The sequence below is a fragment of the Rattus rattus genome, chromosome 6 (genome assembly GCF_011064425.1).
Source record: "Rattus rattus isolate New Zealand chromosome 6, Rrattus_CSIRO_v1, whole genome shotgun sequence".
Classification (NCBI taxonomy): domain Eukaryota; kingdom Metazoa; phylum Chordata; class Mammalia; order Rodentia; family Muridae; genus Rattus; species Rattus rattus.
In genome coordinates, this window is record NC_046159.1 from 145,677,007 (window position 1) to 145,692,031 (window position 15,025).

Genomic DNA, 15,025 nt, shown 5'->3' on the forward strand with positions numbered 1-15,025 from the left:
TAGGCACCTGAAATTTTCCTAACAAGTATGAAGCTACATGTGCATGGCAGGGCCGGATTCAACTAAATATTTAATTTTCTGGGCTCAAGCAGTATTAAAAACAAAGTGAGTTTGACTGCCTTTTCAGGCGATCCTTCCTCCAACCTGTCATGACTCCTACAGCTCCCTCCAACTATTTTACCCTCAACCTGCTTCACACACCTAACACTGTAGAAGCAGCATTTAAAAAAAAAAAGGCTTAAATACAGACAAGAAATCCTACAACATCAACATATAATGGCCCAGGCATGTGGGGAGATGGTGAGTGTTATATGACAGTGATCTCCAGACATAAGGGTAGCTTTCGTGAAGAAATAAATCACAGGAAGGCCAGGAATTCAATTCTTATCAGAATCAAGATTAAACGTAGGCTCTCCAGGTTCTATGATCTTCAACACGCGCCATGCTGGCAAGTCACCAAGTTTATATTTGTCACGAAGAATGATCTGCTCAAGCGTAGCACATTGCTGGGTTCCTGTGGTCATGATTCATAGTCCCCCTCAAAGCGAAACAAGCATTTAAAGGTGGTCAGCTATTTCTTTAGAATGTGCCTGTACTTGGCATCTCTCCAAATGAGCCAGATTATGAGAAGCCATCTGGAAACATTTTTTTTATCTTTAAAAAATATTTATTTATGTGTATGAGTTTACTGTAGCTGTCTTCAGACACACCAGAAGAGGGCATTGGATCCCATTACAGATGGTTGTGAGCCACCATGGTTGCAGGGATTTGAACTCAGGACCTCTGGAAGAGCAGCCAGTGCTCTTAACCGCTGAGCCATCTCTCCAGTCCCCCATCTGGAAACTCTTGAGAACTCTGTTTTCTGATAATAACTCAGTGACATTTTATAACAACTTTCCTCTTTTATTCAATCACAGATGTTTATATATATATACCTTGAAGCTATAAAATAAATATCTACTGATAGCCAGGGGTAAGGAAGCAGGGAGTTTGAGCTCCCTAGGTATGGAATGGATGTCCAGCAGGGATTATAGTGCACATTTAGAGTCGTGATTTGAAACAGAAATGAAAGTGTAACTTGATTTAATTGTTTGACTAGTGACAATTCTCCTAGAAATATAAGGTGCAAGTCTTGCCAGAAATAAGACCATCTGGCCACATAGAGTTAAACTCTTCCAATCTATGTTGACATACTCGCTTCTCTCATTAACTGACCACAAATTGAATGCTCTGTAATTATTTTAAAAGGAGATTCACCTAGCAAGTTCCTTTCCTAGGGAGCAAGTGGCCTTCCCTCCTCAGTGTTCTGGAAGCTTATAACTCGTGGTTGGCTTGGTAGAAAATGCCTTCACTGTAGTGCTGCGGATATCGGGCTCGATCTTAAGGGGCTCCTGCTCAGTATCCTTCCTGTTTCTGCTGTTTTCGTTAAAATTAAAAAGAAAAGTGTATGATTTCCATTTACAAAATCTGAGAATGTAACTCCATTTGCCTGTCTAAACATCAAGGTATGTCTGTGTGATCGCTCTGCATCCTCCCATAGAAATTGTAGGCTGTTCAGTGGGTACCACCACCCAGTTGTGAATCACTCCCCTGCCCTTCCTGAGCTTATACTATCAAAGCCACATGGTCTCTTCTTTTTTTCATCATGTATTCTGTAAAACAGAGGTAGAAGTAAAACAGTACAGGTAACGTAAAACATTTAGAAACACTTTGGTTATATTATGCAATTCAGAAATGTTAATGCATGTAATCTCAACACAGTATGGAGGCTATCACAACACATTTTACGTTGGCGAAATGATTTTGCCACAAAAAGAAGAGTGTGTGTGTTTCTCTCTCTCTCTCTCTCTCTCTCTCTCTCTCTCTCTCTCTCTCTCTCTGTGTGTGTGTGTGTGTGTGTGTGTGTGTGTGAAATTAATCACGCTGAATGGGAATTGGTCTGGGATACTGACCCTTGCTTTTGTTTTGCCCAAACCAATCCATATGCTAAATAAAATCCACAGGCGAATCTCCAAAAGTTTTGAAAAAATGGAAGTGAATACAAATCCAGTGTTCATGTCGATGTTATTTTGGGTTCTGAATACTAAAAAATTAAAGAAAGTCGAAAACACCACCAAATAAATAATTACCTGGATATCTACTGTTTAAAGTTTTCTGTAGAGCAGATATTTACTTAGCCCACTAGTTTAGTTTCTGGAGACATCTGTCCTGTAAGTGCTCAAACTCCCTGAAGAGAGTGGAGTGCTTGCCCCAGTGGTCTGAGTTGTGCCAGCAACTTGCACGCTATCCTGAATTCCCTGAGCGTACAGAAGTAAATCAGACCGTTCCAAATCCTATCACTCATCCTGAGATATGTGACTCTGACTATAATCTAAATTTATAAAAAGCACAACCTAGATATCTCGTTAAATGGAATTGATTTTTTTTTTGCTTCATTTTATTTTATTGATCATTTAAAAGTTTTGACCCGTCTGGGACATTTAGCCAGTCTGCAGAGCTCCCTTGCACATTTATTTGTTTCTTCTTGGTAGTCTTGTCCACTTTAAAACTAATCCTGGCATTTTATTTAATGTTTCTTTAGAAGCATGGTTCATGATTTCATTTTATAGAAATAGGTTTGATTCTAGAAGGTGACAGGGTTATATACATCATATGGTCATGTAATCTGTTGTAATTTTTTTAAAGAATTAAACTTTAAGTTTATTTTCTAACATTTTAATACTAATCTTATAATATGAAGTCTTTATTACAAGCCAATGTGTTGGCAAACTCAGAATCCTCGATTATAATACATGGAGATGAAACCGTAGCTGCTCCTGTGTACCAGCTGAGTCATTCTGTTTTCTCTGGAAGGTTTTGTTGTTGTTCCTCTAAATTAAGATATATCTCGATGGGCTGGAGAGATGGCTCAGCGGTTAAGAGCACTGCCTGTTCTTCCAGATGTCCTGAGTTCAATTCCCAGCAGCCACATGGTGACTCACAACCATCTGTAATGGGATCTGATGCCCTCTTCTGGTGTGTCTGAAGTCAGTGACTGTGTACTCCCATACATGGAATAAATAAGTTAAAAAAAAGTTTTAAAAGATATATTTCCATAGTGACTATCACGTGCTTGGATTGGGTTCTAATAATGCAAGACGTTTGTCCTATGTTGTATGCATCACCTAAGGTTCAGAGCTCTACTGCATGTAGCAAATTATTGTTATTTTGAAGAAAGCGAGATTGCTGGGCTTTAAGGCTCTCATCCAGTGTGATGCCCGTGTGCATGCCGTGCCAGCCCCGGGCTTCACTAGCTGGTGTCGACCTGCAGTGGGACTTTGGGTGCAGGGTTCTTGCAAAGGAGCTGGTCCACGTCCTTATTTTCAACATTTGTTTTCTACAGTGATGCAAACTTTATCTTTCTGAAATTTAACTTTCATTTAAGTTAGAACACCTTAAAAGGGCCTTACCATGACATAAAATTGAATAGTAGAATTAAAAGAATATTTACCACAGGTGATTTCTAATGCCTGATATGAGAGTTACTGAGGCCCAGATATGACCTATCTTTATCAAGAGAAAAAAATATATATTTCCCCTTTAGAAGTGTTTAAATAATGTTGAAAACATTAAAAAATACATATTAAAGGGATACTTGAATATGCTTGAATACCTGTCTATATTGTGTACTGTTTTAATCAGGTTGAATTACCAATCACATCAAGCTTTCTTCATTGTGAAGACTTTAAATATCCTTTAATAGCTTACATATTTAACATTTAGTTATTAAAGAATTGAAAAAGTCTTGCCATTTAAGAATACTCCGCTGTTCAAGTGTAGCCTCCTGTAGAAGCGTGCCAAATCTAACCCTAGCAGGTGGGAACTAACCAATATATCTCACAGATCACCTACTTTCCCAGGGCCTGGGGAGCCACCTCTTGATTCTCATTTCTACAAAGTCAGTATTTTTAGATTCCACATATGAATAAAATTTCACGTTACACTGTTTTACTTGTCTTATTTCACTCACCACAGTGTCTTCAGTTACATTTAAAAAAATAACCATTTAATTAGTTAAAAATTATGAAGAATATGTCCAGAAAATGCCTCACTATGTATAAGGTGCTTGTTCCCACGACCTAACAACCTGTGATTAAGAGTCCAGCGTTTTGAGAAAAAGAGAACTTTCCCAAGTTGTTCTGATTTCATACACACATTGCTCTCTCTCTCTCTCTCTCTCTCTCTCTCTCTCTCTCTCTCTCTCTCACACACACACACACACACACACACAGCACTCAGAGAGAGAGAGAGAGAGAGAGAGAGAGAGAGAGAGAGAGAGGCAAAGAGACAAGAGAAAGAGAGGAAAGATAGAGAGTGAAACTGCAAGCAAATTTGTAGGTCAGAATACATTCAGTCTCACTTGAATAAAGTAACTGAACTCTCCCTCAATCGTAGGTAAGATATATAAATATATGAACATGTTGCTCCAAATATAGTTTTATATTGAGCAAGCAATGCATATTTTCAAATCAAACTCATGTTATAAACATCAGTTACTGGAATATGGAGTTCAATATAGTACATATACAGGAGTATTTTACCATGTAATTATTTGAACATTCAGATATGCCCTGTGAGTAGAGTTGAATGAACTAACCGGCTATCAGCATGCCCTTCTGTTTTTACATGACCTACTTCCTATTTCAAAATCTAAATTATCATGGCATCAGTCTAAGGATTGAGCATCTTGTGTTTTGCTCATGTGTTTTACGAAGTATATCTGATTCTATGTAAGAATGCATTTGTTCAGTTTCCCTGTACAGACTTATACAAAGGGAAGTATGCTTATTTTAGACGTTTAGTGAAAAAGTTAAAGAGAAATGCTGTTCCATCTCCTACATGATCTGATAAATACAGATATATTAAGAAAATAATATAGCATTTAGCATATTGGAACTATGCATTGTCCCCTCTATGTTAATTGCTACATTGCTAGCATACATTTCAATTAAACTATTTCCTGCAATCCTAGAAGTACAATGGTAGTTTTGATGTTATAATGAACAATAATTTCAGTGTGTTAAATGCAATAAAATAAAAGTTCTATCATACTGATGAAATTATTTTGATTTATCTAGACAAAAAAAGAGGCACAAGAAACAGTGGTATTTTCTGTTACTATAGTTTAGATGCATGCAGTAATGCGAAGTTTGAAAAATTATCCATATTGAAAATTATGCTGTTATTTCTTTTGCTTTTTTTCAAATTTACGAGGCCATTTATTTCCTTTAATTTAATTAATTTAATAAAGGCAAACATTCAAAGTCTGCCTATGGGCTTTACAATGGCATCTAGAATATTTTGGGATATCTCTTTCATGGAAGTTAGAACCTGCACGATAGTAAGCTTAAAAACGGTGAGACAAAGAGGAAAAGGAGGTCCAGCAATAGGCTAAAGTGGAATCCAGCCGATGTGTGTGCGGGGGGGGGGTGTGTGTGTGTGGCAGTGGCAAGGCCTGACACTTTTTGGAGTACTCACAGAAAGGGACCTGTCATGACTGCCCTCAGAAAAACCCAACAAGCAGCTGAAACAGTCAGATGCAGACATTTGCACCCAACCAAAGGGGAGAAGCTGCTGGCCCCTGTGGTTGAATTAGGGAAAAGCTGGAGGAAGCTGAGGAGGAGGGCAACCCTGTAGAAGGACCAGCAGCCTCAATTAACCTGGACCCCCAAGATCTCTGAGACACTAAGCCACCCACCAGGCAGCACACACCAGCCGACATGAGGCCCCCAACACATAAACAGCAGAGGACTGCCGGGTCTGGGTTCAGTCAGAGAGAATCACCTAACCCTCATCGTCATGGTGGGAAGTTTGGCAGTGTGCAGGCAGACGTGATGCTGGAAGAGCAAAGAGTTGTACAATTTGCAGGCAGTAAAATGGGACTGTGTTCCATACTGGCTGTAGCTTGAGCATATGAGACCTCCTAGCCCTACCCCACAGTGACACACTTCGTCCCACAAGGCCACATCTCCTGACAGTGCCCTCCCTATGGACAAATATGGAAACACACAAGTCTATGGAGTCATTCTTACTCAAACCATCACAGATTATGCTCATATTTTTGCTTCTCAGACACTTGAGTTTCCTCCTTGAGAATTCTCTGTTCAGTTCTGTACCATATCATATTTTTAAATGGGTTATTTGTTTTCTTGATATCTAGTGTTTGGAATTTTTATGTCTTTATAACATCAGCCCTCTATCCGATGTGTGGGTGGTATGCACCATTTTCCCCAGCTCATTTGCAGAGAAGCTAAACCATGCACTGCCTCCAAAGAATGTTCTTTTGAAAAATATTTAAGAGGTGTTACCATTTATCCTCATCTATTATCTATACATGATACAGGAATATAATGCATGGAGGTTAACAAACTTGAGGTATCTGCTATTATGTTTGTTATGTTTATTGCCAACCCTAATTTCTCCTGAAACATCACATGAACCTAGTTTAACCCACTGGTAATTTACAGGAAGATATTCCAACCTACATTTCCTCTAGACTTGTTAAAATCCTGGGCAGTTGCCATGTCCTTTGTGATGTCACAGGTCACAGGTGGAGCTTGAGAGCCTGTGCTCTAAAAGCACTGACTGAGAGGGCTGCTGGGGCCTTGTTCTTTCTGCACTGCTGCCTTAAACTAGAGTAACTCTGCACTCAGCATGCTCATGGCGAGGCACGCTGGGATGCCGTTCATAGGCTGAGTGTTTTCTTCACGGCCGTGCTACTAGCATAGGTTCTGGTTTTCTTAATACCCCCTTGTCTCAATCAGTCAATAGTATCCAAGAGTGATCTTTTAAGAATGTGTTCATTTTGATATTAAAACCTAAGAAAAGCAAACTCCTGTTTCAATCACACTCTTTTTCTTCATGGTCAAGGCAGAGGTGACTTTTCTTAGGCTAAACCATATGTCGCTTTGTGGTTTCTCACAGGAATCCCGTTTCTCTTGTCTTCTCTGTGTGATTCTCTCATTCGGATATTTTCACTTCAAGCATGACTCTTGTTAATGCATAAGTTGTTTGTTATTGCTAAATCCATATATCTGTTGCTTTCCCTGAATGAAAACATTTTCTGCTTTCAAACAACTTTATCAAAGACCAGTGTTTTGGTGAAACTCCTGAATAGATACGTTTATGTGTATATGCTCTGACGCCAGTCATCATGAGTAATGATTCATTATGGCTAAATAATGTCACCATGGCTTATTAAACTCCTTTCACCACATAATGAAGGATTGCATGGGAGTTCAGAGTCACTGTGAAGGTCTATGTTGCTAAGATTTGTGTCTAAATGGCCTCTGTCATGGTCTAGATAATAATATGTGTTTGTCTCAGTATTTGAGGATACTGACATGTTATCTGGTGGGTTACATTTTTTTCAAACAATAGAATAATAAAGAATTACATGATGTAGTGATTGCATGAATATGAAAGATAGCAAACCCTTTTACAATCCTGTTGAGTTTTTGTTCTTACAACATTCAATCAGCTGCTTTATGGCATTTTCTGATTGTTCCTTCTGATTCTCCCTGTTCCTCATTAGGTACACCACTGCCATGTGCTAATGAATGTGGGGACTTTTCTGTGTACTGTATTTAAAATAGATTTTTATTCCCATTTATTTAATGCCCCTAGAAGATATAAAACATTTTCCACAAAAGGAACTGAAAATATAAGTCTAAATTTAGTCTGAAAACAGGGAAGAGATTATAAAAATATATGTAAATTGAGAAACTATTTAATATGCAAGGCAAAAAAAGTTACAGAAGGGGGCTGGGGAGATGGCTCAGTGGCTAAGAGCACTGACTGCTCTTCCAGAGGTCCTGAGTTCAACTCCCAGCAACCACATGGTAGCTCACCACCATCTGTAATGGGATCTGATACCCTCTTCTGGTGTGTCTGAAGACAGCTATAGTGTACTTATATCTAATAAATAAATAAATGTTATTGTTTAAAGTTACAGAAGCATGGCGGATGGTTTTATGCCCAGGGAATAAGAAGATAACACTATCGTAGGCACAATTAGGGAGGTCAAAGGACAGGAAATTAACCCTTGATTTTAATTCTCACGTCGTTGGCTTGTATTATTATTTATGGAATCCTGATGCCTATTTGAGAGAACTGAGTTAGGATTTAATTGTGTTTAGAACTGTAATGGTTCTCTTCCTCTTTAGTATGCTCTCTTTTTAAAACAAGCTGAATTCACATAGAGAAGTTGCAAAAGTGAAGAAAACAAACAGCCTACAGCAATGGTCTTTCAGTTCTCTCTTACTCTCCTAATGAGTGCTACTCTTTGATAAATTATTGTCAGCTGCCTGGCATAAGCTTAGTTGTGTAAATCCTGAAATTCATTCCAAGCAGATAATTTAAATTTGATTGCCCCATGACACTTACCTGTGCTTTAAGTGTGCATCTCAAAATGTGTTTTAAGAGAGCGCTCCAGATGATTCTGGAATGCTTCCAACCTGAAGTAACGGGGAGATAACTTACTTTTAATTGGGTAATATGAGCATTTAGTGTGACTGCTATAGAATTTATATAAGCATTTAGTCACAGTACCATATTTAAAAATATACCTCTATCTTTTAAAGAATATATACTGTGAGCAGACAAGAAAGTGATTATGAAAAGTTTTGTTAGCCTGTTTTATAAAGTTGTTTATTTCCATACCTTTCCTTTCCTATATAGCCTGAAAGAAATGAGAGTGAGTCAGGCAGCCAACGGATTAAACCTGTTTTCATCGAAGATGCTAATTTTGGACGCCAGATATCCTATCAACATGCAGCGGTCCATATTCCCACGGACATCTATGAGGGCTGTAAGTAAATGACTGTGAAGAACTCTTGGGATGCTGAGCGTATCTGACATGTCTTCTACGGGGAAAAAATAGGTGTGAGTGAGAAACTGGGGTGAGTCTGTGCTTGAGCCAAACCTCAGTAGTAGAGTGCTACGCTAGGATATAAGGCCTACCCTGGATTCAGTCTGTAGAAACATAAATATAGCAAAAGTGAGCAGCCACAAAAACCAATGACAACAACAAAATGTCATTGGCAGACTCTTAGACAAAGTCACAAATGCGATCTCTTGTATATTTCTGATCAGATAGCATCTAGGATTATTTATTGGAAATAGGAAACCTTTCTGATCTGTTGTAAATAATTCTGCTACCCTAATTAGCATAAATAACTCACAAAGCAGTCAGATTTGTTCTTCTTTTTTTTTTTTATTAACTTGAGTATTTCTTATATACATTTCGAGTGTTATTCCCTTTCCCGGTTTCCAGGCAAACATCCCCTCCCCCCTCCCCCTCCTTTTTGCTGTTTCCCTCCCCACCCTCCCCCCCATTGCCGCCCTCCCCGACAGTCTAGTTCACTGGGGTTCAGTCTTAGCAGGACCCAGGGCTTCCCTTCCACTGGTGCTCTTACTAGGCTATTCATTGCTACCTATGAGGTCAGAGTCCAGGGTCAGTCCATGTATAGTCTTTAGGTAGTGGCTTAGTCCCTGGAAACTCTGGTTGCTTGGCATTGTTGTACATAATGGGTCTCGAGCCCCTTCAAGCTCTTCCAGTTCTTTCTCTGATTCCTTCAACGGGGGTCCCGTTCTCAGTTCAGTGGTTTGCTGCTGGCATTCGCTTCTGTATTTGCTGTATTCTGGCTGTGTCTCTCAGGAGCGATCTACATCCGGCTCCTTTCTGCCTGCACTTTTTTGCTTCATCCATCTTGTCTAATTGGGTGGCTGTATATGAATGGGCCACATGTGGGGCAGGCTCTGAATGGGTGTTTCTTCAGTCTCTGTTTTAATCTTTGCCTCTCTCTTCCCTGCCAAGGGTATTCTTGTTCCCCTTTTAAAGAAGTAGGGAAGCATTCACATTTTGATCATCCGCCTTGAGTTTCATTTGTTCTAGGCATCTAGGTAATTCAAGCATTTGGGCTAATAGCCACTTATCAAAATAGTGCAGTTACACATATTGTGCGTGTGTCTCCCTGGTCAAGGGAGACGCTGTGCATTTCAGACTGCAATGTTAGGCTGCTGATTTTACGGTCACTTACCGTGCCCGTCAGTGTGACTTTCTTCTCTTTATCCTAGAACAGATTAAAAACACCCTAAGTATTGTAGGCTAAGACACAAATGAATTTTCCTTTGGGGAAAGGAAATTGCCTTAAGAATAATGACACCTTGCCTTGGACTCTGAGTTAAGCTGGCTTCTCCTTATGGAAGGGAGAAAGGTAAGCATTGAGGAAGAAACTGGGAGAAGCCCATGTTTGTTCTGGGCATTCCATACATTAATGAGGGTAGATCTAAGGATTCTAAGTAGGGAGGGCTTTTCCAAAGGAGACTCCAAGGATGTGGTCTTGCCTCAGTCACAGAGTGGGGTTTCCATGTTATTCTGTAGCCCATTTCCTAAATGCCTTTCTGTGCCTCTTGTCTTCCTCTCCTGCATAAAGGAAAAAGAAGAGGAAAAACCCATGATGCGTTTTAAAAAATATATTTCTTATATTCCCACAAATTGCAAAAACTATAGAAGGTATCAAGTATCTAAAGTGGACGTGAAATTGTGTAAAATCAGAAGCCAGATTGCACCAGTTCAGATCTAAACCTTAGTAGTAGTATTTCTCAACTGGATCTTTCAGGTTTCTCAGAAAACTCTTTCACGTAAGTAAAACGGAGTTAAGACTACAGACCTGAAAGGCCGTTCGAGGATAAAGTAACAATATATTTTACATTCCAAAACAATACCACACTCAAAGTAATCTCAAGTCAGGATTTGCCGTTAGTAGCCTCGTGCCTCATTTAGGATGAAAAAAAAACTGTGTAAGTAATCTTTGTAAATTACATTTTTTTTGGTAAATTTATTCTGAGGCTGCTTTAAAAAGGAAACATGGGACAGGAGCATGCGTCTTGGTATGACGTGTATTTCCTCTTTTATTAGCTCATATTATTCATTTACTTCCCTTTGGTTTTGTTTCCTGCTGGGGTGCTGGTGGTGGCACCCCGGCGGTCACACACACTGAGCCTCAGCCCTGTTTTTCCTTTTGTTTGTTTTAAAGACACACACTTTTTCTTCAGTGTATCAGTGCTTTTAGAATTTGAATCACGTGGTTTTTCTCACTTCCTGAGAGAAAAGAGTTGTGTGTATAGAGCTTATTACCACATGGCAATTAAAATAACATCTTTCTCATCTAATTCACATTACTTCCAAAGAGTTTTTCTTTTTCTGTTTTTTAATTTCTTTATAGTTATATTTTTTATTTTTTATTGGATATTTTTACTCATTTACATTTCAAATGCTATCCACTCTCCGGGTTTCCCCTCCACAAACCCCTTATTCCACCCCAAGTCCCTGATTCTATGAGGGTGCTCCTCCACCCACCCACCCACTCCCGCCTCACCGCCCTGTCATTCCTCTACACTGGGGAAACAAACCTTCAGAGGACCAAGGACTTCTCCTCCCATTGATGCCCAACAATCCTCTGCCACATATGCTGCTGGAGCCATGGGTCACTCCTGTGTACTCTTTTGTTGGTGGTTTAGTCCCTGGGAGCTCTGGGGGTCTGGTTGGCTGATATTGTTGTTCTTCCTATGGGGTTGCAAACCCCTTCAGCTCCTTCAGTCCTTTCTCTAACTCCTCCATAGGGGTCCCTGTGCTTAAGTCACAGTTTTGATTGTTGGAATTACTTTTATTAGATTCTTGGGACTAAAGAGATGGTTTAGCAGTTAAGAGACTTTGCTGCTCTTGTAGTGGACCCAGGTTTAGTTCCCAGCACCCACATGGCAGCTCGCAATCATCATGTAATTCCAATTCCAAGGTATCTGACAACTTCTTCCGAATTCCACGGAGAAGAGTCATGTACATGGTACACAGGTATACATGCAGGCAAACATTCCTACACATAAAGTAAAAATAAAATTATGTATCTGTGTATATACATACATATACATATATTTTTTTAAAAAACAGGACTTAGGTAATGCTCATATCCGTAGCAATGCTCCTCAACTTTTTTTTTTTTTTTTTAACTCTTATAAAACATTTAATTGGGAATGGCTTACAGTTCTGGTGGTTCAGTCCATCGTCAAGCAGCTCCTCAACTTTTTTAAACCTTTTTTTACTTTATACGGTTTCAGTTTTCCTATCATCAGCTGATGTGTAACGATTTTGTGTCTGTCTTTGCATCTACAATGAAAAAACAAATAACCTGTAAGGATATAAAACTGTGAATGAAATTGTTTTGGTATTTTGTTCATTTTATTTTATTTTATTTTATTTTTTATCAGCTGTCTGTGAGTCTGGTGGGTACTATTTCAACTATTCCAACATGTCTGTAGGAGAACCCGCATTTCCCATTTTAGAAGATTTACTTAGCTATTTTTAATTCTGCATGTGTTTATGCCTGTGTATGTGGATATACACACGAGTGACGGTGGTCTCAGAAGTCTTAAGAGAGTACAGCATGATACTAGCATGTTGTCAAGGAATCGGATGCTACCTTGTATATTGTTACCTTGTTAGAAACCTCCCATAATTGTGTTTGCTCTCCTGTCTGGTATTTCACATCTTTCCCCATTCCTGATATTCAGTAATTTATGAATGCCAAAAAGATACTCTCAGCCAGTGGTTTTTCACAAAACAGCCAAATCCCATGGCCTATTTTCTTTAGCATATACATATATACACACATGAATGCTTTACGGGAGATAAATAGACCAAAACATAGATGCCTGAATAAAGCTGGTGAAATTCCGCCTGCACATATCCATTTGTACCTCAGTAAGAGCCCTGTCTGGCATTTGTTGTAAAGAGAGTGTCACCCTATAAATTCTATAGATTGGCATTTGATAAGTACAGAACAAAATTGGTCACGAGAAGATCAGACACATTAGAGGAGTAATACCCATTTCTCCGTTTTAGAGATTTACATGGCTATTTTCAATTTTCTGTGTGTTTTTTGCCTGTGTATGTGTATGTACACATGCGTGAGGGTGGCCACAGAAGTCTTAAGAGAATACCACATCCCCTGGAGTTAGGATGATGGGCCATCAAAGGAGGGTGTCAGGAGCCAAACAAAGGTCCTCTGGAAAACTTCACTTTCTTAACTTCATTTTCTTTATTCGTGTGTATAGATATGTTGAGGCCAAAAGACATCCATGGTATTATTCTCAGAAGGACTATCTTCTTTGAGACAAGACTTCTCACTGGCTGGAAGCTCACCAAGTAGGCTAGAATAGCCCATGAGTGATCTTTCTGTATCTACCAGCCCTGTACGAAATTATATTCTCACACCACTTATACTTAGTATTTTTACCTGAGCTCTGGTCCTCACTCTTTTGAGGGAAGTACTTGTGTGTGTGTGTGTGTGTGTGTGTGTGTGTGTGTGTGTGCGCGCGCGCGCGCGCGCAAGCACACGCGTGCATGCATATGTGCTCCTGTGTATATAAAGGCCAGAAGCTAGAGTTCCTTATCGCCCTCCATCACTCTCCTTTTTGTTTTTTGAGACAGGTTTCTCACTGACCTGAGCCCATTAATTCAGCTAGCCTGGGTATCCAGTGGGCTCCCGAGAGCCATCACCATTTCCCCTCATACCCAGTTTGACAAGTGCTGGACTTCCAGATTTGCTTGTTACCATGCCTGGCGTTTCCCTGAGTAACGAGGATCCAAACTGAGCTGGGACCTTTTGGGAGAAAGGCTTTGCCTAGAAGCCTCATTTCTTGTTCTTATGCTCTTGTTAATTTTCAGTCAAATAAAGTCTTAATATAAAGCCTTATCTAAATAGATTCTTAATATATTTTAATCCAGAAGAGATGTGAAACCTGATAAATAAGGAAAGGAATGCATTTTGAAAAGTATTAATTTTTTTACGTACCATACACTGTTATCTAAATTTTTCAAGAATTTTTGCTGCATACGCATAGTTTTGTTTCCAACTCAGAATAAATTATTTGTAAACATCCGTAGAAAATAATTTTTAAGGTCATCCATAAGAATATTATTAGCTTGAAAATTAACGAGATAAATGCTTATGTTTTAAACCTCTCAAGGTAGTAGTCGGGATAGATCATGCTTTGGAAAGAAAAGAAAAGCTCGAAACTTGGATCATTTGCTTTGCCTCACGCCTCACTCCATTGTTCATGCTGCCTCCTTCTCTGCTGATATTCCATCAATGTGATGCCAGCCTCCTGTGGCCCGTACTCCTTTACAGTTCACATCCAGCCTTTGTGCTGCAGGAGCAATGGCAGGAGTCAAATTAGAAATGTCAACAAGATCTGGAAAAGTCTCTGAGTCCCAGGAGTCATCAGTCAGTTGTTTGGAATGAGCGGGATTTGGAGGGCAGTTGTGGCTCCCGTGAATATGGAAATGCAGTCTAATTGAAGGCTTAACCAGGGAACAGCCTCTCCCTTCCTTCGCTCAAAGGCGTCTGTGTGGCTAAATCTCAGAAGCAATCTCATGTTCGAATTTCCCAAAGGAAATTATGTTTTAAAGTCCTTTGAATCGAAATGATATTATTTTCATTTGATTATATATTCAAATGTTCAGAATTGTAGCTTTAATTAGAGTGCCAGCTAAGGTTTCTCAGTCTGGGGAATTTCACTGGTTACTATGTTTCGTTTTGCATCCAAACTCCTTAATTTCAGGATCTCATTTAGAACATAAACAAAAACAAGCTCTGAATTGTGTCAGCTCATAAGTTTTCCCTTTTGTTTGTTTATTCCTGTCTTTGTGTTTGCAGTGACAGAGATCAAGCTCACACTAGGCAAGCGCTCCTCCACTGAGATACATCCCCAATTCCCAGAGTTGTTTTGATCACAGAATTTACCGAATCTTTAATTACTCAGGGTCAAGTTTACAGAGTAACTCAGACTATTTTATAGATTTATATTATTTTAATAAAATGTATGGTTTTTTATAAATATAGTTTGTGAAGAATGTGTATAGTGTTTTGCTTAAAGGCAAGCATGTGTATCATGCGCCTGCTTAACATCTTTGAAGTCAAGAAGA

At 39.2% G+C, this 15,025-nt stretch overlaps 1 protein-coding gene across 1 annotated transcript in view; it reads left to right on the forward strand.

The window, feature by feature from the left end:
* Cacna2d1 (calcium voltage-gated channel auxiliary subunit alpha2delta 1) overlaps nucleotides 1-15,025 on the forward strand; it is a 530,523-nt gene that overhangs the window by 252,901 nt on the left and 262,597 nt on the right. Inside the window, exon 6 of the mRNA XM_032907054.1 lies at nucleotides 8,719-8,848. Within this exon, the coding sequence (XP_032762945.1) occupies nucleotides 8,719-8,848 (130 nt within the window). The remainder of the gene's footprint in view (nucleotides 1-8,718; nucleotides 8,849-15,025) is intronic.